Source organism: Paralichthys olivaceus, chromosome 6, assembly GCF_024713975.1.
Source record: "Paralichthys olivaceus isolate ysfri-2021 chromosome 6, ASM2471397v2, whole genome shotgun sequence".
NCBI lineage: Eukaryota > Metazoa > Chordata > Actinopteri > Pleuronectiformes > Paralichthyidae > Paralichthys > Paralichthys olivaceus.
This window is the reverse complement of record NC_091098.1, coordinates 1,687,169-1,713,141: the sequence shown is the minus strand read 5'-3', so window position 1 is coordinate 1,713,141 and position 25,973 is coordinate 1,687,169. Positions and strand designations below refer to the sequence as shown.

General features: G+C 39.4%; 1 protein-coding gene across 1 annotated transcript; it reads left to right on the top strand.

Moving 5' to 3' along the window:
• The first annotated feature begins 223 nt into the window (after positions 1-223).
• mfn2 (mitofusin 2) lies at positions 224-21,953 on the top strand. Its single transcript, XM_020089355.2, has 18 exons — positions 224-466; positions 2,786-2,967; positions 4,222-4,357; positions 4,512-4,674; positions 4,782-4,906; positions 6,415-6,523; positions 6,713-6,820; positions 8,817-8,970; positions 9,799-9,866; positions 10,499-10,620; positions 10,731-10,857; positions 10,998-11,102; positions 12,958-13,060; positions 13,336-13,556; positions 14,045-14,200; positions 15,761-15,957; positions 17,289-17,423; positions 19,671-21,953. Exons 2-18 carry the CDS (start codon positions 2,790-2,792, stop codon positions 19,738-19,740), a joined length of 2,277 nt encoding a protein of 758 aa, XP_019944914.1. The 5' UTR covers positions 224-466; positions 2,786-2,789; the 3' UTR covers positions 19,741-21,953.
• Positions 21,954-25,973: the final 4,020 nt, after the last annotated feature.

Below are 25,973 nucleotides of genomic sequence, written 5' to 3'. Positions count from 1 at the left end.
AAAGGAATTCATATCAGGATTAGAAGAAGACATTGCAAAGTCACATTAAAAAATCTGTTAGGAAAGACATAAAAAAATATAGATTATCTCCTTGTCAACTATTAACGAGAAACGGGACTTATAATTTAATTTTAGTTTGTTGTTTGTTTTTATTTGGCTTTGTTTGACTTATCTACTGCTCCACACTCTAGTCCAGAAGGTGGCGGTAATGCGCCTATAAGCTGGTTTGCCAACCGCCAATAAACACCACAAGAAGAACAAAAAGAAGCGGAGGAAGGAGAAGAAGAAGAAGAATGAGGAGGCCTGAGCTCATGTGAAACGTCTAGCAATACTTCCTCTACTCTCCGCAATACAGGCAAAGTTCGAAATCCAGCTGTTTAACAACCTTGGTGGCTCGTTAGCTTGTTTTAAAAGCCCCAGGAACAGGATGCAAGAGGAGTATTTGTGAAGAACGACCTCAACCACGGTGAGTCCCGAACTGGAAATATTTTGGCTACCTGTCAGCTAGCCGGTACTGAACCTCATCGAAGGGCTAATTAGCTTGTAACCTAGCAAAGGTTTGTCTCCACTGGAAGGCACTGTCTTGTTCGTTAGGGTCCATGAAAGTTATACCACACGGACTAATGATAAGAGGACAAAGATGGACAACCCTATGATATGAGAGTTGAGGCGGAGTCCAACGCGAGGAGGTGAAAGTTAAAGTTAAAAAAAGCCAGCTGGAGGACAGGACTGCCCTGCTGTGGTGAACGCAATTTAACACATATTACCTGGGTGTCTTGGATTTTGTTGATGTTGTATGCATTACATAAAAAGAATAAACTGTGAAATCTCTATCGTGCTACATTGCTACCTTCAAGCTGTGTAGGAATAGCTCATCTCTGGCCTTAAACAGAACGGGGCACGGACGGACACTGTAACCTTACAGCCCTGCTGTTATTAACCTGACTGGATGAGAAGCCTACGAGCTTTTGTTGACAGTGAGCCTGAAAGCTGCTGATGTGGTCATGTGTATTGTTTTTAGTGTTGGACCATATTGTAATGCCTCCCTGTATTCTACCCTCTTAGTGCATCTTATCAGCACATTTTTACGAAATATATTGCAGTAAGCAGGCCTTGCTGACACAAGTGTAAAACAGCTCTGCCTCTCTCAAATATCCTGAAATTTCCCCTGGAGAGACGAAACAAATTGAAGCCAGACTCCACAAAAACAATACAAATTATGCCAATCTTGTAGGTGTTGACTAGTTGTGAAAAAGTAAACAGTTAAACTGTCCTGGTTCAAGCCTCATTCTTCATGTCCTGATTATAATATCACCTCTCAGTACAGGTGAATTAAACTCCTGGCTACATTTAAAATGGTTAATAGGAAGAGAGAGATGGGTGTGTGTGTGTGTATCAGCCGCTCTTATGGAGCTTTCAGAAACCGAAAGTAAACAAGTTTTTCTCCTCTCCCTGTGAACTTTTTTTGTCCAGTGTTGGTGGAAATAAGGCCGTTAAGTCGGTTCCATCTTCTCAATTAACCTTTCAGTGGTTCGCGCACACAGGTTGGTTAGATATTGTTGTTTTTACAATTCTTATGGTTTGAAATCGTAACGTTATCAAACCGCGGTTATTGTAAAATCAGTTAAATCGCGACATCTCTATTGTCCACAATACCTCAGTGCTGATGCTTTAAAACAGCAAACAGGGGACGCAATAAAAGACATTACTTACACCACATCCAGTTAGCCAACTCTGTGTCTCATAACAAGAGCAGGAGGAACACACATAAAAGTTCGTCCTTATCACTTGCAGACTACTGAATTTGTCTGAGTCAGTCCGGACCTAGATCCTTGCACATTGATAGTGCGACGATTATAAATTTACGATGTATCGTGCAGCCCTAGAACTTACAACAAGTGAAATTATTATATCACCCATCTGCTGCCCATCACTGGTTATCTGACCAGGCCTTTGCTGTTTATTGCTTAAGATTAGGGATGCAAAGGAGTGGAAAATTTCCAGAAAATTTGTGGAAACTTTCCATGGGAAGTTAAGGTGTGGAATTTTGGAAATATTCCAAATTGGAAACTTTCCATGAGACTTATGGGAATTTATGGGAATTATTGGGAATTATAATTAACTGTAAATTGGGGGTAATTTAAACAAACTGGATCATATCCAAATATAAATGTGAATATTTTTGTTTTGTCATAAGCAGACATCCATGCAAAATAATACAATTAAAAAAACATGACATTTCAACAGATTTATTTGAGTAGAACTTTAGTTTTATGTCTTGTATGAACAATTCTTTAATGAACAACAAAAACATGAATGTTGAGTAGCCTCTTAAATGGTCAATGAAATGAAAAATAGCTTACATTTAGCACCTATTTTTATTTAATATTTCCAAGTTAAACATCAATACCATTATAGATCAAATAAATTTACCCCATAATATTATCAAAACGGGCTCAAATGTGTGGCTTCAATAGTCTTGAAATCAGATGTGCATGTGATGGAGAAATGCACAGTGCATGTAGGGGGTGTGGCCTCAATAGCCCTGCAGTAAGCAGTATGCTGTGTGCATGTGATTGAGGAGTGTACGTGAAGTAAATATGGTTGTTTTAGCCAAGATTATGCTACAATATATTTTCCCCAACTATATTTAAGTTCCCTGTTGAGGGCCAGCCTCCAATTTTGTAAATTTCAGATTTATTCCCGTTAATTCCCATAGAAAGTTCCAACTTTGAAAATTCCTGGAATTTTGCAACCCTACTTAAGTAGTTTTTCTCCTCTCTAGTGCCATGTCTCTGGTTTTCTCACGACCCAACACCAACGTAGTCCACGGTAAGAAGGATAAAAGACTGATGGCAGAGGTGAATGCATCACCGCTCAAGCACTTTGTCACAGCAAAGAAGAAGATCAACGGGATCTTTGAACAGTTGGGCTCCTACATCAAGGAAAGCGCGTCCTTTCTAGAAGGTACACACCGACTTTCCATTTCCTCTCTAAGCCTTTGTATCCCATAATCATTTTGATAATCTAAGGGGAAGTTTAATATGTTGGTGTCTGGTCTGAGTAAGCACTCTCTCACTTAAAACTTACCCTAAAACATAAAAGTCACTGCATCTATCTTTCTAGGCTGGAGCTGTAAAATTTTCATCTTCATTTTTAACACTACACAAAGCAACATCAGGTTAATCTACATATAACAGCAGCACAAGGTGCACAGAGAGAAGGCGAGGAAGATAAATGGGTATTCCACCTTCAATGGCACTGAAATGGGTTTATCTCAAAACAAAATCAGTTTGATTAACCAGGAAATCCAGCAGAGGTGCCAGTTTTAAGTTGTTGAGGAAATGTACAAGACTCAAGGATGAAAGCGACAAATTAACCCCACATTAAATCAAGATTAATGGTTGTTGTGCTGTGGTACAGTTTAATGCCTTGAACCAAGCACTGAAACATACCAAGTTCTCTTCATCAATATACCCAGGTATTTTATTTCTTTGTTTTTATTCATTGAAAGGAGCCCCAGATAATCATCGCATGATGTTAATTTCATTTTTCTTTTCCTGAGGCTTCTTTTATTTACTGATTTTATTTGGTGAATTGCACCTAATGTAAATAGTAAAGTCTGTGAAATTAACTTCTTGGGCGCCTGTTGTTTAGGAGGTAGGGCGGGTCATCCACTAACCAGAGGGCAGGCAGTTAGAGACTAGCCTCCCCCCTTCTGTGTCCCCAAATTGCCCCCAATGGTTGTACCAGCATTCTGTGATTGAATCTATGATGGAGAAATGCGTGTATGAATCAGTGAATAGCAAAAACTGTATTGTAACATGCTTTGAGTGATATACTGTATATATATATATATGTATATATGTATAGTGCTATATAAATGCAAACTATTTACAGAGCCTCCAAATTATTTGCTATTTCATGCTCTTTACTCACGTTGCCATTAATGTGCAAAGGCCTTAACTGATATCTAACAGCCTGCATAAAATTTAGTTGGCTGCCAAATTGATAATGTGCATTGATGATATCATACAAACACCCTATGGTGATGAGAACAACTCTACACCTACAACCAACTTTGACATTGATGTACGCAAGTCTTAAAACATGGAGTATAATGTTTTTTGGTATCATGCTGCCAGTCTAATGAAGAGGCTCTCCATGGAAACAGCTGTAACAGGATGCATTGGCTTCTGTCTGATCACCTCCACTTATTAGATACATACAAAAATGATGAGTTGGACCCGGTCACCACAGAGGAGCAGGTCCAGGAGGTGCGGGGTTACCTTGCAAAGGTGGCAGGGATTGGCGAGGTGCTTGCCCGCAGACATATGAAGGTGGTCTTCTTTGGGAGGTATGACTAGCCGCTTCCTAACCTAACTTTCTAGTTTTGGAACTTATGTTTATCTATATTGAATGTACATTATATAATTAAACCTTTTGAAAGCTACCTACCTTTGTTATTCACTTTTCAAATGGCACCACTGACAGGACTGTTTGTTCTATAGGACCAGTAATGGGAAGAGCTCAGTGATCAATGCCATGCTATGTGATAAGGTGCTGCCGTCAGGAATAGGACACACCACCAATTGTTTCCTGAGAGTGGAGGGCACAGATGGCAATGAGGCCTTCCTCCTCACAGAAGGCTCTGAGGAGAGGAAGAACATAAAGGTGAGCAGTACTCACTGAGGGCCTTGCATGCATATTGGCCTTGCTGTATGTGCAAAGTAAACAGTGGCTGATGGTGTGTGTGTGCGTGCGTGTGTGTTTACTTACAGACAGTAAACCAGCTAGCTCATGCTCTCCATCAGGATGAGGACTTAGATGCCGGCAGCTTGGTCTGCGTCATGTGGCCCAAAGCCAAGTGTGCTCTGCTCAGGGATGATCTGGTGTTGGTGGACAGGTGAGACGCAAGTTGATCTCTAATAGCAAAATCTTGTCAGTGCTGCAGAGTGGTCTGACGGCACCCATTATCATTGTATATAGTAGTTGTGTATCACTCATACATCACGCACTGTCAGCACATCAGCTGCAGTTTGGGATTCATTAATTTTGAAAATGTTAATGCGCTAGAAGAGGAGGATGTTTGGTGAAATAGGTGCCCAGTATTAGGCTTATAACTACAATCTACATTGGATGGCAGTTTTTCGTCTTGGATTTTTTTCTACACCTCATCCAACACAAAGGATCTTTTTAATATGAGTGATGCGTATAAATTTGTTGGCTGGACTGAATAATAGCAGGTATGATTATACGTGGTATAAATGATTACCACTAAGCTGGTATAAAGTATGGTTACATTTGCTATGTTCCCTTTACCTCAGAAGTTTGAGCTAGAAATGACATCACTCTATCATGATATATGTGCTACATTTGCTTGCATTTATTTAAAATCTAATTTTTGGAAAACTTTCGGTATAAAAAATTACTTCAAAAATACCCTGCTTCTAGTTCTTGCCCTAGACATTAGTTATCATTGCCCCCATGGCAGTCAATCTCTCCTCATTAAACTCCTTTTTGTAACAAAACCTGTTTAACAGGCATTCAAAGCCTCATGGTAATTGGCTCTAGATGTACCTTTCCATGATAGTGGCAATGTCTCTTACCTCCATAACTATCATATAATATCAAAACTACTTTTTTAGCAAAACTGCTCGAATCATTTGTTAATGTACAACTACACACTTTTGTGGCCTCTTTTAAAGGGATAGTTCAACGAAAAATAAAAATTCACTTATTATCTACTCACCACTATGCCAATGGAGGGGTGGGTGAAGTGTTTGAGTGCACAAAACACTAGGAGTTTCAGTGGTAACCAGCGTTGCGGCCATATCCAATACAATTGACACGCTGTGTCATGCAGTTTTATATTTTTTTACTGTTTTATTTTTTTATTTTACTTGACAGTGTGAGCGCACACATTGTTAAAACAACAATTAAGATATTATCGTAGACTATGTTGGCATCCTATTGTGATGGTGGATCCTGATCGTGGAATATTTGATTTAAAATATATCAACTGAAATACTCTACCATTATTGACAATAATTCCTCTATTTATTTACCTTCCATTATGCTACAGACTGTTTATTCTAACCAATGCTGTTAATACTCTCCATTACACGTGGCATCTATTTCACTTCTGTCTGTCCTGGGAGAGGGATCAATCTTGTTAATGTCAAACCTTTTTAAAGCCTTGAGACAAATTGTGATTTGTGAATATGCACTATACAAATAAAATTTGATTGATTGGTAATGAGTGTATTTTCAGTGAACTATCCCTTTAACTCACTGCAGCCACAACAGTATGGTTTTTGTCGAGTGATAGCACAATCCCAGCTGTGGTTTCAGTAATTGATAACATCGACTTCTTTATAGGTGACTTATATCACATCTTTTATTCCTTTCCAGCCCAGGTATCGATGTTACCACAGAATTGGACAGCTGGATTGACAAGTTCTGCCTTGATGCTGATGTGTTTGTTCTGGTGGCAAACTCTGAGTCCACACTGATGCAGACGGTAAGACATGACAACTGTATATTTCATCCTTTCAGACAGCTGTAGAAATAGGTATACTGTTTCATTGTGACATTAAAGTGGAACAATGTGCAGGATTGTTGTAGTAAGTGTCAATGCAGTGCTCATGTTTTAATGTATGTTGTATGTTTAACTACTGCTTTTTAAAACAGCTGTCATGTTTTCCTACAGGAGAAGTCCTTTTTCCACAAGGTCAATGAGCGACTCTCCAGCCCCAACATTTTCATCCTCAACAACCGCTGGGATGCCTCAGCCTCAGAGCCTGAATACATGGAGGAGGTCAGTCAGCCTTTGAAACAGACTACAGTGTGAGGGTGTTCAATAGTGGCCAAGCAAATGCATCTGATTGACGGTGTTTAGTCAAAGAGTGCTCAGAATGTTTTTACAATATTAACACGTTTCTGAGCCCATGTCACGTTTCTTCAGTTATTTTACAACTGAAAATAAAACTTGAAATCTTGTAGAGAATAGCAGAAAGGCAGCGTTTGGTTGACAAAAAAGTTAAGGCAAACTCTTTGGTTTTGAAGAATCAGACGTAGAAAAGGGCTAAAATACAGTGCAGGATTTTTTATATGGTCGGGGCTGCACCACAATGCAACACCTCCAATATGTTTAATCATTAGGAAAAGAGTCGAGTTAGGTTGACACACACAGCACAGAGTATGATAAGAAGTCCTTTATTAGTCCCACAATGGGGAAATGTGCAGTATTACAGCAGCAAGAGTCAAATAGACATCAGCAAGTTAGTGTAAGGAAAGACATTTTATTTTATTTTTTTGAAATATAGAGGCATGAATGAAAAACAAAATAAGTAGCACACGGCAGCAGCACACATTAAGGTTTGGGCAACTGCAGCTGCGTACACCAGTACGTCAGGAATTGGAGCGCAATAAGAGAAAATTATTATTGACACACTTTGCGTGCTCTGCAAAGTGTCTCAAAAAGAGATTTTAATCTGAAGCACAAAAACAGAAACAGTGACAAGTGAACAAAGCGTTGCAAAGCGACGTAGTGATGCCTTGTAGATCTGTAGACAACAAGACCATGCCGTTCCACGGAAAATGAAAGTGACGTACAATAACAATGCTCTTAGAATGAAACATCGTAGACTGGCTACAGTGGGATTTATAATGATTCATCTTACCTGCTTGGACTTAAGCTGTGCATATTCTTTTTTATGCCACTCGCGGAGATGGGACGTCATGTTAGATGTATTCACTGATCTTCCAACTGCTTTCCTGTTGCATAGTTTGCAAGTCGGCTCTCCTTCGTCCTTTATGGATCCATCCAGTTCTTTTGGGTAGCTAAAAAACTCCCAAACAAATGAACGGAGTCGCTTGGCCGGAGGATAAAGAGGTGGTGAAGTAGGGAACACCGGGTCAACCGGGCCCGTGGGTAAATCTGCCTCTGGTTTGGAGTCTGCCATCATCAAGCCATGCTTTTTTCATGTGGGTCTCGCATGTAAGACTGCGACTCTGCCTCCTGGTCTCAACTCTGGATTGTCATGGTGTGGACTGTCTAACAAACGTTGTCATGTTTCTATATACGAGAGCTGCTCCATCCCAAGTGGAATGAATATAATCTCTCCTAATCAGACCAGGTTTCCCCAAAAAAGTTTGCCAATTATCTACGAAGCCCACCTTGTTACAACTCAATTTAACTGACGCTGATAATTTCTCATTGGAATAATCATGGTCCTCACATACTTGAGTCTTTGGTTTTGTTTGTGGAATTAAAAGCTAAGAAATCTTATAGTGTGGAGATTATTTAAATATAAAATGTTGTCCTCACTTTATAATCTCTCTGTTCACACTGTCTGTCCCATTCTCACTAATGCAAGTTGTAAGGAAAACTTTTTTTTATTATTTAGCTGTTCAGCTCCACTTACTCAGTTCAGATCATTTAGGGCTATCTTGCGACTCCCCTCTAGAGCCGTTTCCAGACAATAACTCCGCAGAATTTGGTCCAGACACTCTGCCATAGTTTCCCTTCCACACCACAACACAGCAGGAGATGCATGTCTGAAAACTGCTTAGGTGAATTGCGTCCAATTACAGAACAAGGACATCAGTAGGAGGTGGAGAGATTCTCCATATACATTCTCTGATTAGTTCAGTCTGCTGTCTGACAGAACAGTCATCTGAAGTACACCTGGACTGAACTAGACTGTGCCATTGCTTCTGTTGTCCTGAACGAAGGCTGGCATTGGTGTTTTCCCCCTGCTGAATTACTTGTTGAAATTCATGTTCAATAAAGTGGGCTGTTTCTGTGTCAGGTTCGTAGGCAGCATATGGACCGCTGCACCAATTTCCTGGTGGAGGAGTTGGCTGTAGTGGACCGGACCCAGGCCAGTGACCGCATCTTCTTCGTTTCTGCCAAGGAAGTACTGCAGGCTCGGGTGCAGAGAGCTCAAGGAATGCCTGAAGCAGGTGGGGATGGTAGTCAGTGTGGAATCTGATGTGCAGCAGTACTGCCTCAGGATAAAGTGTATGCTTAAACATTCAAATGACAGAGTTAAATTTTAATATTTAAATTTTAATAATTTTATTTTTCTTACATCATTGCATTATATCCCTCATTTTGAGAGCAGGTGTATATCTTGATTGAATTTATTTTACACACGTTTGATGTACACAGAATATTTGAGCAAAGCATGACAATTGAATTAATTCAGGTTAACATTCCTGAACTGACATGCAGTAAATGGTAAATGGTTTGTATCTATATAGCACTTTTCTAGTCTTGATGACCACTCAATGGTTTATGAGGGGCTATTCGGTGTTCAGCATCTTGCCCAAGGACACCTCGGCATGCAGATGGGGAAGACTGGGTATCAAACTGCCGACCTAGTAGTGTGTTATGAAGCTATGGCAGTGATGATCTTGCATTAGTAGTAGAGGTGAACAGGTTTTACTGTTTTTATACTGTCTTTAAGTACCACCTAAATGTCTGAAGAAAACAGTCAAGTCTATAAAATGGATGTCAAATGTCTGTTTAGGTAAGATTTCCTTTACATATTTTTTGATGAGATGGCACTGATTGTGTTTGCCCATTCAGAATGTGCCACAGAGTGTAAGTAAGCAACATTGTTTCATGTTAGCTTATCATCAAGTTCACTTCTAATGTGTGATATCACAGCAAGTACAGTTAAAAATAAATGTTGGTCTAGGGCCAGGGTCTTTGTCGTCACAGTGGAAACCTCGGGGTGATCTGAGGTCCTCAGCATATTTAAGTGGATGTGATTCCATGTCTTTCAGGTGGAGCTCTTGCAGAGGGATTTCAAGCCAGAATGTTTGAGTTCCAGAACTTTGAGAGGCGATTTGAGGTAAGATCCTCAGCCCTATAACAACTAGGTTTAAGATTTACGCCTGGGCCACACCGGGTGCATGTGCAGCATATGACCGCTGCATCGCAGATCTCATGCGTATCTGTTGTTCACACAGGGAGTATTTCCACTGCATACCTGCAGCAGGGTGCTATGTGACTTTTCTGGTATAACTACTGTATTTCCTTGAATAAAAGTAGGCCTATTTACTCAACTAAATGCCAGAAGTTATTTATTTACATTTATTTTTGTGACATTCAACAGATTGACATTTCACTATGGTGAAAGATCATTTTTACTGTCTATGAGAACCCTGCGCAGTACACACAGAAAAATAGGCAAGACCCTGACACTCTAGAAGAGCAGTGCAGTCAGCACCAAAATGAAAAACAAGACTTTCCATGTCCCACATGCTTCAGTCATACATCCAGTGTGGCCTGGGCATTAGTAAAAAAAAAAGCAAAACAAATAAGAGCCTACACACTTATTTGTGCCACAGAAAATGTAATTTCTGAAAATTCACTCAGTTATCCAGATATCAAAAGTTAATTTCAGCTGCACTTGGAGTCATTCAACCATTCATGGCCATCCCTTGATCTTTTCTGGATTGTTGGCCAATGTGTTGTGTGCAGGAGTGTATCTCACAGTCAGCGGTGAAGACCAAGTTTGAGCAGCACACTGTGAGGGCCAAGCAGATCTCTGAAGCCCTGCGCCACATTATGGATTCTATACATATTGCTGCACAAGAGCAGAGGTGAGTCGAGTCTGAAATGTATGGATTGAAACTGTGTGAACCAAAGACTGGAGAAAAATAAAATACCCACCCTCTGATACATTAACACTTTAGTCTGTGTGTGTTTTCAGGGTGTACTGCCTTGAGACTAAAGAAGAACGTCAGTGCCGATTGGAGTTCATCGATAAGCAGCTGGACCTGTTGACTATGGACTGTAAGGCTAAAATCAAGAAGATTACTGAGGAGGTGGAGAGACAGGTGAACTCCTAAATCATAACATGCCTGCTTTCGCTGCTGCTGCAGTGAAACATTGAGGAAAAAATTACATTGGGATTTGCTCTTAAAAGAGGGAAACCTTCATCAGGAAGTGCTTTTCACCTGCTCTTTGCTCAATACAGGTCTCTAATGCCATGGCAGAGGAAATCAGGAAGTTAAATATTCTGGTGGATGACTACCACATGGACTTCCACCCATCATCAGTCGTGCTCAAGGTCTACAAGAATGTGAGTTCAACACGCGTTCAACCCACTTATTTGTCTTTAATGTGAACTGAGCAGGAGGGCCGCACACCTTCTGTTTACTCTGGTGTGCACACAACAGCACTTTAAGTTTTTGATTTGTGGTCATATACCTTCTAAAATCAGATCTTGGTGTTGAATATCAAGAGCCAGCTGGTCAGACGGTAACTATACAGTCTACGTGGCATACATTTGATCATTTTCCTTTACCTATTAGGACTTTTCACAGTTTTTGATCTCACTGTCAACTGAAACATACGGCATCCGCCATTACAGCATTTTCACCTGCACAACAACCTCCCTGCCCATGCGTCAAAGGGGAAAACTCATTTACAATAAGGTACAGAGTAGAGGAGAAATGCTTGTTAGCAAGATAACTGTTTTATTTAAAGAACTTTTGGCATTCATCCAAATACACCCAAAGCCTTATGGGTAATAGTACTGATAATTGTTTCTATAAATTGATAATATCCTCTCATGCAGGAGCAGAATGTGTGTGCCTTTCAGCAATTAGCTGTTTGTTTGCTCCTCTATTTTTCAGATCAGCACACACACCAGCTCATTCTCTAACACAGCTCGAGTCTGTACTGTGTAGTGGATCGCTAGAGTCTTGCAGATTAAACTTTTCATATACATATCTTCCATGACAGTATGTTTTCTCCTATTTCAGTCTCTTAGACAGTCAGTTCCAGGGCTTTAGCAGGGCCTTAAAAATTTGAATAAATTCCAAAAGGAATGCACTCATTAATCTACTCACCACTGTGCTGATGGAGGGGGGGTGAAGTGTTTGAGTCCACAAAAACACTTTTGGACTTTCAGGGGTAAACAGCGTTGCAGCTTCCTTGAGGATTTTAGACAGGAAGGGGAGGTTGGATATTGCTCTGTAATTTGCTAAAACCTCCGGGACTAAGTTTTTTATTGCAGCTAACTTAAAAGATTGTGGTACATATCCTGATGACAAGATAACGTGCAAATTTTTTCCCCTGTCGACATATCTGACACACTGGTGTATACATGTACAGTGTAAAGCTCCTTCCTGGTCTACTTTTGGAACACTGAACCTGTATGAAGCCCAAGTTACCTGTGTTATATAAGAGCAGTCCAGACTGAGTCATGATGCACTCATTAAACTCCACAATGTCATCTGATGGGCACAGGCACCAGAAAATAAATATAAAATAATCCTTGTGATGTTTTCAGTTGTGTGTAATCATCATTATTTTTTAGATTCTAAATTGTACGGATTGTTTTTATCTTAACTCTAGAATGGGCCCTTTTTGTTCAAATACTTGATATTTATATTTGGAGCAGGTCCTCTCTACGGAGGTTTTTATGACAACTGAAGGCTGTGGAGATTCCCGGGCTGTATTCAAGCCCTTGACCTGACACTGTGACACAACCCCCCCCTCTTTATTTCCTTTTGTTCCCCTATATTACTTGTTCTTTCTCCATCACCCCAACCGGTCCTGGCAGAGGCTGTCCACACCGAGCCCGGTTCTGCCGGAGGTTTCTTCCACCTGGGAGCTTTTCCTCCCCGCTGTTGCTCATGCTTGCTCGGTGTGGAACAAGTTGGATTTTGTGTTTCTTAAGATTGTGGACTTTTGTGCAGTACAGTCCTATTTGTTGTTTACCATTGAACCACATGGTTATAAGAACAGCTGTCAGGTTTGGCTGCTTTTAGGCATCAGTGAAAAAAGAATTATGATGGACATTGTCTGATTGTGTCAGTTATGCTGTCATATTCTTAATAGCTAGTGTGGAAATACTTGTATGATAACTAAATTACAGCAGTTGTGTTGGCTGATTCTCTTTACAGGGTTTTTGTTTTCTTGTTTTCTAGGAACTTCATCGGCACGTAGAAGAGGGTCTGGGAAAGAACATGTCACAGAGGTGCTCCACCTCTATCACCAGTGCCCTGCAAGCTACACAGACTGACATGATCGGTAACAGTCCTGTTTACACCTGAGACAAACGTCCACAAACATCCAGTCTATTGTTGTCACTGCAATGTGCTTAATGAGCTTAAATATTTTACAAGGATAATACCCTAATAATCCTGGCCACACACATGTTAAACTGCTTAGTATGCATGTGGAGATGTGTAGGATTTATACATTTCTTCTGTCAGCTATATTATTACATCCTTATGTAAAAACATGTATTTAGCCACACTGTGCCGGTAGTTGGGTTGAGCTGTTTGCTGTCTGTGTTTGTACAGAGGGTCTGAAGCCTCTACTGCCCAGCCCAGTCAGAGAGCAGGTTGATAAGCTGGTTCCTCGCCAGTGCTTCAGTCTGAATTATGACTTGGCCTGTGACAAGCTTTGCAGTGACTTTCAGGAGGACATCAGCTTCCATTTCTCTCTGGGCTGGACCATGCTGGTCAACCGCTTCCTGGGTCCCAAGAATACTAGACGGGCCCTCATGGGCTACAATGACCAGGTAACATCTTCTAGGATATAAAACTCCTCTCCCAGACTGGAGTAGTGCTGCATGATTTTACAAAAAATCTAAATCACGTTTTTTTTTTTGCTTAGAATTGAGATCACATTTCTCTCACAATGTTTTTTTCCCCAGTATTAATATTAATTGAATTCAAGGGTTTGATGACTGGACAAATATATCATCTATTAGTGATTCGAGTCCATAGTGTGGTCTCTTAGTTTTTTGTTTGGGTCATTTGTAATTTAATTTTGTTGATATAATGTGTCTGTGTCCTCAAGAAATCATTCATAAATGAAGCTACGAACTTGCAATTATTTTATTAAATTATATATATTCATTTGTTCACTCCATCATGAGGTGGAATCCAGAGTAAATTAGGGAGGGTTGACTGAAGCAAGACTGTTACTCTCCAGGCAGAAGCTGTCCGTAGCCCTCTGAGCCAGTCACTTTGCTCTGTGCCATTATTAACTGTGTTCTCCCTGTAGGTCCCTCGGCCCATGGCACTGACTCCTGTCAGCACCTCCATGCCTCCATTCCCGCAAAGCTCTGTGACCCAGGAGGAGCTCATGGTCTCCATGGTGACAGGTCTTGCATCCCTAACCTCCCGTACTTCAATGGGTGTCCTTGTGGTTGGTGGCGTGGTGAGGACACATGTGCACACAAGCATACACACACACACAAACACACACTGCATATACGTATCAGTAGTAAATATCTTCACGGGAGTATGCATGATTTTTTCCTGATCCAAACATCATTCCCTGTGAAATCAGTAAAATGCCAAAAAAAACAAATCCACACCAAAATGTAATGACTTCTTCCCTGACCCCTACTGCATCTTTCTAAAAAGTTTTGTGCTAATCTGTCCTCTACTTTTTGTATAACCCTGCTAACTATCCAACAAACGCAGATAAAACATAACGTAACATAAGTTTGGAGTCAGTGGGTCAAATCACTTGAAAGTATATATTTTTTAAAATATTAATGTTGATATAAAGTATAGGAAGTATTGAAATCTAGTATATTGATATTGTTTTGTGTGAAAGCTATTAAAATCATAAATATATTTATATAAAATAAAGAGCATGCTAAAATCCAATAAACAGAGGTGTATCCTCTTTATCTAGGGTAGCAATAATAACTGGTAATGATTTGGAGTCAGTGAGTCACATGACATGTAAGCTCATAAAAACTCCACCACTGCCTAATAGTCCCCTTACGAAACCATAAATTCACTTGACAGTAATTTTAGTAGTACTGTTAAAATCTTAACCACACTAATTCCAAGTGTAATTTCATCTGATGACATGTGCCGTGATTACTGTCATGTAACCTGGTTACTGTGGCTCAATCCAAATGTCCATACTTTGCTTTATTATTGACATTGATGTTAAGTGATATAGAAAATATTTCTGGAGCACATAGAGAATATGAAATTATTAATTTGGAATTGTTATAATCTGCAAAACTACTGGTAAGCTTTGTTTTTATTTGTCTGCCTATGGCATGGATGTGCAACAAACAGCCATGTGTAAAAGCTGACAATTTCTTTTATTGTTTGCATGAAGTACAATCATAGTCACACTGGAGAAATCATGCAAACAGGACACAATAAAACATAACAGTTTTCCTCCTTCCTCTTCCAATTAAATTCTCTCTCCCTTCACCATTATCCCAACCCTCTCACCCCTCTTAAGATGCTTTCAGACATGCACTGAACTCTGGAATGTGAGAACACAATAAAAGTTCCACTGCAGAATTCAATGCAAGGGAATGGGGGAGTTAATGATGTTTTTTTAACAGTCAACAGACCCACAAAAAAAAAGGAACACAAATATCTTGGGATATTCGTGTAGTGATCTCAAACCTGGTTGAAACAAACATCAACACTAGGGGATTATGTGGTAACAGGAAGTCCAGACTGTTGATTTTGTTATCATGAATTTCACCATTTCTCTTTTTATCAGTTAATACACACCTTCTCACATTTATCATGAAGATTCCATTGTCTGCTTATTTACATTTAACATGTTTACGATCTATTACCCACCAATAGCTTTTGTACTGCAGGAAGACATTCAACGATGATCTCCACAGAGCTTGATAAATCCTAAAGTAGCTGTTATTCCTGCATTCACAGTTTGTTTATGTATCAGGCGAATGGGGATTCAGTCGGACCTAAAGCTGTGTTTTGTGTTCAGATCTGGAAGGCAGTGGGTTGGCGGCTGATCGCCTTGTCAGTTGGCCTCTACGGGCTCCTTTACATCTATGAGCGGCTCACCTGGACCACCAAGGCCAAGGAGAGAGCCTTTAAGAGACAGTTTGTGGAGTACGCTAGTGAGAAGCTGCAGCTAATCGTCAGCTACACTGGATCCAACTGCAGCCACCAAGTCCAACAGTGAGCATGTTAACTGACTATATATACTTGCTGTGTCTCATCAAAATGTACAGTTCATACACTGGTTAGTGTGTACATTCTGACAGGGAATGGATGTCTCAAATCAAATACAGATGTTGCGAGATAAATTCCAATCTTAATTTGCACATTTTGCACCAACAAAGTGTCCTACCTACTTTGCTACCAATTTCACAAATTCGAAAACATGTTGTTGTCCCTCCCCTTCTGTTATGTAACCAAAATGGTTACTTGGAGTAAGAGGAGACATCATTTTACACTTACAGGTTCAGTCTGTAGAATGTAATGACAGAAGTGAAGTTTCACGTTGCAGCTGAATACCCCTCATGTCACCCTCTCCTTCTAAACATGAAAGAGAACCTGTGGTGAACTTCAGTTGTCATGAAAACTCAAAAGGTTTTAGTTTGTCAAGTTTGGATGACGAGAAAAACATGGCGGCCTCCACAGAGAGGACCCCCTTCATGTAAATACGGGTTTCTATGGTAAAGAAAACAACAATTCATAGAATTTAGATGACTACACATCAGTGGAACATCACTAGGATTATTTTATATTCAATTTTGGCCAAAAATCCTTTTCACCTAAATCTTACACACTGAGACTTGACAACATCTTACAACAATATGAGGTTGTCTTGAGATAAGAGAAATGGGGGGGGGGGGGGGAGATCAGGAACTGCTTTTTTTATTTAATTTATTTTCTGGTCAGAGCAATTATAGATAGACCAACACATTAATATTAATTTATCGTATTACTATTATCATTTGTAGTAGAGCATTAAATTAAAATTCTGTTTAATTTGCCCAACTCAACACACATACGCACATGCACACAATACTCTAACTGTGTTGTCTGTGTGAGGCTGATACAGGAGATCAGAGACTAAACATATTTGTTTCAGCATTATTATCAAGAGCATGTATGCTCTTGATAATAATAAGCATATATGAAAGAAAATATTTGAAAGAAAATATAAGAGGCAGTGGATTATTTACACAATGTAAATGAATTATTAACATATCTATCATTCCTTTTCAAAATATACTAATTTTGTCAATACTGTGACAACCCTAGTTCGGACATCTTGATAATATTAAAGAATTACAGTAGTCCAGTCTAGAGTAGGGGAAATATGCAAATTGACATACAGTAAATGAAGCCCCTCAGAGCAGAATGTTTAGTTTGATCGGGGATAGAAAACAGGAAATATTTATTTAAACTTTTTGATCTCAGTCTTGTTAAAAAAGAACATGGTTAACTTTAGTAATTATAATGTTGTCTAATTCTTTTTGTGTTTCTGCTGTGCTCATCAGGGAGTTGGCTGGTGTGTTTGCACAGCTCTGCCAGCAGGTAGATGTCACCCGTCAGAATCTCGAGGACGAGATCACTGACATGAATAGAAAGATAGAGCTGCTTGACGGCCTGCAGAGCAAGGCTAAGCTCCTGCGGTAAGTGCATCACCACACTCAGCGTACAAATTACTAAACAGTGGGACACGTCTACATGAAGTAGACAGTGGAGCAGGGGTGGGTTAAAATCACCTATAAGAACAGCACCTGTTCATTTTAACATGATGTGGTAGACTGATATTAAAGACCAAGTTACTGGTTTGAAGTCACCAGGGGTCTCATCTATAAAGCAGTGCGTGGGATTCATACTAAAAGTGTATGTGTGCTCAAAGGCCGAAAATGGCGTACCCCAAAAAGATTGAGAGTGAGTATGATGGAAAGAACAGTGCCTGAATTTTAAAAAAGAAAAGAAGATTGAATTAAAAAAAAATTACCACTTCACACTGTTAGAAAGTGGGGGAACTTGTTGCATCTCCTGCATACAATTCCAACAATACCATATGTTAATCACCTCAAACTTCTAATTCAAATTTAAAAAACTGCAGGATTATTAAATTCAGAGACAGCTGTGATGACGCCAATCTAAAAAATTGAACATTATTTTTTTTAAGTGATTGAAAGAGACTACATAGAAAGGTAAATATTATACTGTGTTAATCATACCATACAAACATACCTGTTGGCTAATAAACCAAAGTGGTGAGTACATTTGATTTGTGTATTAATGGACTCAATTCAGGGCAAAATCCAAGACCACAGATTTATAGGCAATATATCAGCTGATTAGTCCGTTATCATGGAAGAAAAGAAACTTTGTGATCACTAAACAATTGTTTCCTCCAAATCCTTCCTTTCGTGCACTCCTGTATCAGTGCCAGTGCATCCATCACGCGGCATCACCGCAGTGTTTACATATTTACAGCAATCGGACAGATTACTTTACATCAGTGGATCCTAACCTCCACTCTGGGATATTATTTAGTAATGGAAATTCGAAAGTGAATAGCTTTTCTTAATTTTTTGTGAGCGATCCTTAGTGTGTTCTGTGCGCCTGATGGCACAGTCACATTCACTGCAGTGATTTTACAGACATTCCATGATGATACATGCACAGTGTTAGAAGATATTATTAAACTATTAATGACTTGGCTCTGTAACTCTGCTGTTTAATGGTATCTGAACGTAATTTGCAGTTAGTTGCTTTATATCTTTTTCAGTTGAAGGTTTTTATGGAGCAGTTATGTCGCTCGAGCACATTAACACTTTTGGTTTTAATGTTACTGATGAAGTGGATAAATAATCTGCTTCAGTTCACCACCTCACATCTGCATTGCCACTTTCCCGTCTACAAAATGTTTGCATGCATGGGTCAGAGTTAACGTACAAGTGCGCACATTCCCGTCAGGTTTTTGTTTATTTTATATAAAGCCCAACGTTTGCGTGGGAAGCGGGCTATGCATCTTTCAGGCCCTGTTTTGTGCGTATGCAACTGTTATAAATGAGGCCCCATGTCTGTACAGTACACCTGCCTCCATCTTGCCTGCTTTATCAGCATTCTGCACATTATATATCCAATGTAGGTGTTAACAAAAAGGTTCATAATGAAAGGTTCATTATTCATATAGTTCACACAGACTGCAGTGTAATTCACTGCTAACGATGTAATGGTTATGTTAAATATATCAAATACTCTCAGCAAGGCAGGTTTAAAAGACATTTTGCACAAAACTTAGGCAAGAACGGATTCAGCTTGTCATGTTGGAACGTTAAGTAAACAAAATGTGAAAATACATATTTTCTCTCTGTTTTGGATATTTACCATTATACTAAAAAAATATCTTCCATAAATAGAGTTCTGTAAAAAATGTCGCCATAATGGACTTATTTGAAAATTCTGGCCTTTTTTTTTAATTTTAGTAATTTTTTCAGGAAATGTAATAGTGCATTGCTCGGCAGAGTAGGGGACATTCGTTGAGAACATGTCTTTGACTCTTCAGTCTGTGTACCCGTCACTTGGGATCTGAATCAGTCTTCATTTTACCCACTGTAGTGACTTCCATTGGATTACATCTTTAATACTTATTATTATGCTTCATGAATACACTAGCAAAATACTTTGCCCTAAAAGTAGGTTACTTCTGTTTTCTCAATAATTGACAGTCATCTATGAGATCTATCTTGCTACTCACTTTATCCGTCTATTATGGCATTTGCATATTCACTAATGCAAACAAATGATACTTGTATTTAAGTTACCCTGAAGTATAGTGCTGTATTTTATTAATACACTGTTGTACTTTTATAAAAAATCAATAAAGTGACTGAAGGTGTCTTTGTTTATTTTAGGAACAAGGCAGGCTGGCTGGACAGTGAGCTGAACATGTTCACCCAACAGTACCTCCACCATGGCAAGTAAAGCTGGCAGATGCTCCACGTGAGAGACTGAAGGACAGCAGAGGAACATCTGTTCCAGCTGTTGAAGTATGTCGCTGAAGATGAAGAGAGGAAACGATCGATAATGTTCTGAACAGAAGAGTAGAGGTAGAATGGACAGTTTGGATGTTACTGAATGGATGTGATATGAATTCAGGATAAGCTGAGAGTGAGTACCACCCAAAAAAATGAAATATAAGGCACAAGCTGATACAAATGTTTAACCACAGATTTATTTTTAAGTTCACTTGTGATGCTGAGCTGAGGTCTACATCTGGCTGACAGATCTGACTCCCTATCAGTTTAAACTCTCTTCACATCCTTCAGTAGTTTTTAGTGACTCTGTCAGCCTCTCTAGTCTGTCCTTGTATTTGTCCCAGTCAGCTCTGCCAAATTGAACCTGTGTACATTTGATTTTGTATATACAATTTAAACACTGGAAAAAGTACCATGAAGTAAGAGGCAGAGCACATGAGGGAATGGAAGAAATTGTCTTATATTATTAGGATAATGCAGTGAACTAAAGACATGCAAAATAATGTATTTCTCCAGCTGCTGAAATAGATTTGAATATTGTAGAGATTGTAGTTCAGTTGGTTATTTGCCATGTAATTTTGGCTTGTTCATACTGTCTCAGTTAATGTGATGAAAGGGAAACTACTGCTTACTCTTTAAGTCTCGTTAATGAGCACCAAGAAGAGCTGATCTGAGTGGACATGTCACATGCTGATGGTGGTCATTTCATCTGTTGGCTCTGTTGCATCTGGTCTAGACACTATCTGTTCACCTTGTATGTAGGGTGGCTCTGAAATTTACAGTTATTGTGTCCTTTCCTTTAACATTTCCTCCAAGAGTAAACATACATGTTTTGAAAGGATGGTTTAGGCTTTGAAGTGAACTAATAGATATTAGCAGATTGAACAGTGAAGTAAAAAATATGAGACCCCTGTATGTAACCTCTAAAAGCATCACGCTTGTGTTATTCTTTACTTTTCCTGACTTCCATACTCTCTGTGGCCTCCACGTTCAATCCCAGTGGAATATATCAATCTTTGAATCTTTGCACTTATTGCAGAATACAGTATAGTTTAATTTTAAAAAGGATTGGTCAGTAATTCTTAAAACGGCAGAGCACTGTTGTCTTCATTCAAAAAGGAGAGAGGTGTGTTTGTTTTCAGCTGCAGCAGTTCAGCTTCAAGGATCAGAGGAATCAACCTGATACACAGGACTTGTTATGACACATCGATTTTTGGCTTGTCTTTCATGTAAACAAGAACAACTTTATAGAATATCAAAAAGATGATTCCTTAACTGGTTACCATTATAGTCTCAGTCAGGCAGTATAGTTGCCATGGCTTCAAGAGACAATTGGAACCCTTTGTGAAGTGTTAAATAATTGAAGTGAAGTCTCTTCTGAGATTAAAGCCCTTCCAATTTGTGCCGACACTCAGTGTTCCCTAACTGCTTGAGTCTGTCTCATAGATCTACCCCTGTTAGCTTCTTGCTGAGACGTCGGTACAGAAATGCCAAAGAAATGTTTGAGGTCAGTCTCACTCACACCCCATTACACTGCTAAACACATCTCCAGGGCCCTATCCTCTGATCACCCAATGTAAGTGGTTTTTAGTAGATATTTTAACTTTGTGTGTTTATGTAAAACAATCGCTCTGATTCAGCCGATACATCATCATCATCACATTTTAATGTTGAGATCTGCATACTCTCTCAGTGTCACATATGGATGAGATAGAGAACTCAGCTACATAAAATATGTATGTAAAAGTGGCCAAATACTGCAACAGACCCCCTTGATGAAACAAACTTGCACTTTTGCTTTCTAAAATGTGTATATGTAACTTAAAAATTAGCCTTTTTAATTAGCAACTGGGAAAAGAAAAGAGAAGAATGGATGTGCCTGATTTGTCTAATGTGTGGGTATTGAGAGATGTTGTAAAATTAAGCCATAGACTATTATGCTAGGTGAGCAACACTTGCCAACACTTCCTTTAGGGTGAAGACGAGCACTTTAATTTATTTTTTCTTCTCAATAAAGGTAGTGTTTCCCCACAATGTAAAACCACACTGTAGATTTGGCTTCGGGAACGTGACAGTACCTGCATGCTGTGATTATTGTTGTTGTGTGTGTTGAACTGTACACATATGTATATACAAATAAAGGTGATTGCTGAAAAGGTTTATTTGCAGGTATGTGGCAAAATTTCCAACAGAAAATAGTTTTTCTTGATCTTGATTGCTCATCAAGTAACAAGTGTTTGTAATGCACACACTACTAGTCTGAATGTTTGATTAAAAGAAACAATATTAACTGACAATCAATATCTCACAGATTCAGTGTGACAGGTTTTGCATGGAAAAATAATTTAGTCATCATAGCAATCAAGACACCCCCAGGAGAGATCTCCTCTGAACTAAAATCCTGACTAGAGATGCAGGGATCGGCTCTGACGTCATATCTGCACATATTCTGAACTCATCCACCCGTCACCCACCAGAAGGAATTATTTTCTCCAATTAAGAGACCTGCACCCGTATGAACATTTCAACAATAAAGTAGCATCCTCAGATTCTCTTTGCAAAGTTGGAATGAATGGCCTCGTTTCCAGAAAAAACAATTAAATTGTCCTCTGATGACATTTGGCCTATTTCCCCCACACAAACCCATCTGCTAATTATCTGCAGATCAACTGTAAGTCTACAGGTATAGCTGCAATTTGTGCATTACACACTGTGTGGGGGCTCAGAATCACTGACTCATATACAGGAGGCTCCAGATGTTGATGTCCAGTAGGAGTCTCCAGATGTTGAGGTTCAGCTGGAAACTCCAGATGTTGAGGATTTACAGGAGACTCCAGATTCTGCAGAGGACTCCAGATGTTGATGTTCTCATCCACATCCAGCACCGTTTCTGCAACCATCACTGTTTCTGTGATTCCTCTTCATGTGTGTCAGTTGTTCCTTTATGCTCTCTCCGACCCCTTAAACGGGATTGATCAGCTAACAACCATCAACTGCTCTAGTCACCCCCCTGGTACAGCACGCCCTCAAACTGATACCCTTACCCCTACATCCCTTACTAAAAACTGACCTGGCCATAACTGAAAGAACACCCTATACGTACACACACTACTCCATGGCTGAGAGCAGCATAGCATCACCCCTCTTTGTCTTCTACTGTCCACAGTTCGTTCTCATAACAGCTTTGTAACAAGGGCAGGGGGTTCTCTCACCTCTTGTTTGGTGTCACCCCTATTTTGACCATGTATATCCACAGAAGCAGTTAACTGCTTAACCTGGGGTTTGCTACAGCTCAGGTTGTCCTTTAATCAGAAGGTCACCGGTTTGATCCCCCTCTTCCCCATTTCTTGGGCAAAAAACTGAACCCCAAATTGCCTCATGGCTGTGCCATTTTCAACGAAAAAGTTAATCAATCAAACTTTATTTTTATAGCTCATTCACAAATCACAATTTGTCTCATAGGGCTTAACAAAGTGCAACATTCTCAACCCTCAACAAGAGTAAGGTAAAACGCCCCTAGCAAAATAACAGTCTTTACAGCATTGATCAGAAGAAACAGTCTGTATGAATTGAAAGAGATGTGAATTAATTAATTAGTTGTTGTCAGTAATGGTACAGTATGTAAAGTAAGCATATTGTATGTCAAGCAGTTTTGCAATCATAGTCCACGATCAGGATAACCCACCACAAAAAGTGTGTGTGCGCGCGCGAGCGCGAAACTGCACTGTAATGCTTTGAGTGGTCATTAAGACTAGAGAAACATAATATAGATACAGATGATTTACTATTTAGCCATGGCTAAATGCTTCTATATTCACTGTAACATACACTCCATCTAAACATGAACACTAAACTTTGTTGCAAAGTGTAGCGGGATAAAATGTAAACATTCTATTACTTTGACATTGTACTTTAGTTATGTGGCATAAATGTACTAAACTTAAATGTACAGTATACCCTTCCTATTTCTGAGCACAATTCCACAGCATGCTGCTTTACTTCTTTTGACCAGCAGATGGCAGTGTGATATCAGTAACTACTGAGCATTATCACGTCATTTTCCTTGGTTTGTAAGATTTTCGGGTATCTGTCCAGAAAAGTCCCCAGAGAATGGTTTAATGTAGCAGAAGAATTTAAGGGAGTGAAATGTATTATCATTATACTGGAAATAGAAACAAGAACGCACTGGTGCAGCTTACAGTGTTCATACAAAATGGATACGGTGCTTTAATTTCCTCATGAACCTGCAGTCTATAGCCACACAGGACAATGTTTGTATTATTGTCAGCAGTCTCACATCATCTGCCAACATCTGAGCACATGCCTACTGAAGATTTTAAACTAGTTCAAGAAAGAAACAATATAAGCAGAGGTGTTTGCTGCTACATAGTTAGGACTGGTATTTGGCCTCAAGACAGGTTGGGTGCGGTGTTAGTAATTCATGACCTGTAGACTGAGATGCTGCTGAAATCCCTTACAACCTTGAATAATAGTATCCTCTTGTGTTGAAATACACCAAACAGAGTTTAAGGCTCAAAACCATGATCAGCACTCAGATGATTGGCTGATCATATGACTGGGTGGTATGGCCTGTGGCAACAGGAAACACACTTCAGTTGTAGTATGAGTTCATTGAGTTTTAACAAACCACCTTCAACTTATTACAACTGTCAAATGACCAGATTGACATTGCTGTCATTAATAACATATCACTCATTTTGTTTTCATTATAGCAACCAGTTTGACAAACTTATATGACAGTTAGACAACTGTTGCCTTGTCTCTCTCCCTCTTTCTCCCCTCTCTCCTCCATTTCCGCTCACCCCAACCAGTTGAAGCAGGTGGCTGCCCACATTCTGATTCTAGAGGTTTCTTCCTGTTATTGAGTTTCTTCTCTTCACAGTCATCAGTGCTGCTCATTTTGGAAACTATTCAGATGATTTTAAGGTCTCAGCCTACTATGTAAAGTGCCTTGAGATAATGCATGCTGGGATTTGGCACTATACAAATTAAATTGAATTGAATTTTATTATTTAGCCATTTTAAAGTAAAGAACCAATATTACATTCTTCATTGAAAAAAATAAAAGAGATTTCTCTGTAGGTCTATGTGAAAAATATATAATGTTTCACCTTGAATAGTTCATGATCATTGTGAATAAACATGGCTTGATGACAGTCCTGGATATATATATGATGCTTTTAAGAACTGGCAAATCCTGGCTCCTTTTAAAGGGATACTTCACTGAAAAAGGAAAATTCACTCGTTATCTACTCACCACTATGCAGATGGAGGGGTGGGTGAAGTGTTTGAGTCCACAAAACACTTGGAGTTTCAGGGGTAAATGGGGTTGCAACCAATTCAAAACAATTAAAGTAACTGTAAAAAAAACATCAAATGCCTCCATACTGCTCCTGTAGTGTCATCCTCCTCTGGGGCCTTGCTCACATGTACACACTGCAAATAGTTCCAAACTCTTGGCCTAGGGTGTGTGCAGGGTGTGTGCAGGGTGTGTGCAGGGTGCGCGGTAGCATCACTAATGGTAGCATCGCTGCAGTTATTGTTGAGTATCGCTGATGTTGTCAACGTGCCCCTTGTGAGAGCATGGAAGGGCGAACTCTTGCAATGTGTGCGCGGTAACATGAACACAGCTCCAGGCAGGAGGCTAACGGCAGACCTTTAGGCTTAAAACATGGTGTAAATGACACCATTTCAAATCAAATATACTTTATTTTTCCGTGGGGAAATTTGTCTTGGGCCAAAGTGCTACAGCACATTGTAAAAACAACAACAACAACAACAGATAAAACCGAACACAAGGACATATAAAATTATGCAGAATGAAAGTGAGTTGTATAAAAAAATGCTAAAACACTGAAAGGATATAACTCATAAAAGATGAAAAACAAAATCTGACATTAAAACTTAAAAACCAGTGTGCCAGACAAAGTGCAAAAGTTATTGAGATACATGACTCAACGAATCAACGTTTCCTTATTGAGTAGTGTGATAGATGTTAAGATGAATGACAGCTCGAGGCAGTTGGACTTACACTTAAAGGCTCTGTAACGTCTGCTTGATGGTAAAAGGTCAAATTCTGAGAACAGCATGTGTGTTTTTACCATGTTCTCAATTTAGATTTTAGCCGGACTGTGAGAATGCCAAACCATGCTGCCATTC

Bases quoted from the DNA above. Each gene is read 5' to 3' on its own strand.
- mfn2 (XM_020089355.2), top strand. From the start codon at position 2,790: ATGTCTCTGGTTTTCTCACGACCCAACACCAACGTAGTCCACGGTAAG. The intron at 4,907-6,414 runs GTGAGACGCAAG...ATTCCTTTCCAG, and splicing joins GATCTGGTGTTGGTGGACAG to CCCAGGTATCGATGTTACCA. The intron at 17,424-19,670 runs GTAAGTGCATCA...TGTTTATTTTAG, and splicing joins AGCAAGGCTAAGCTCCTGCG to GAACAAGGCAGGCTGGCTGG.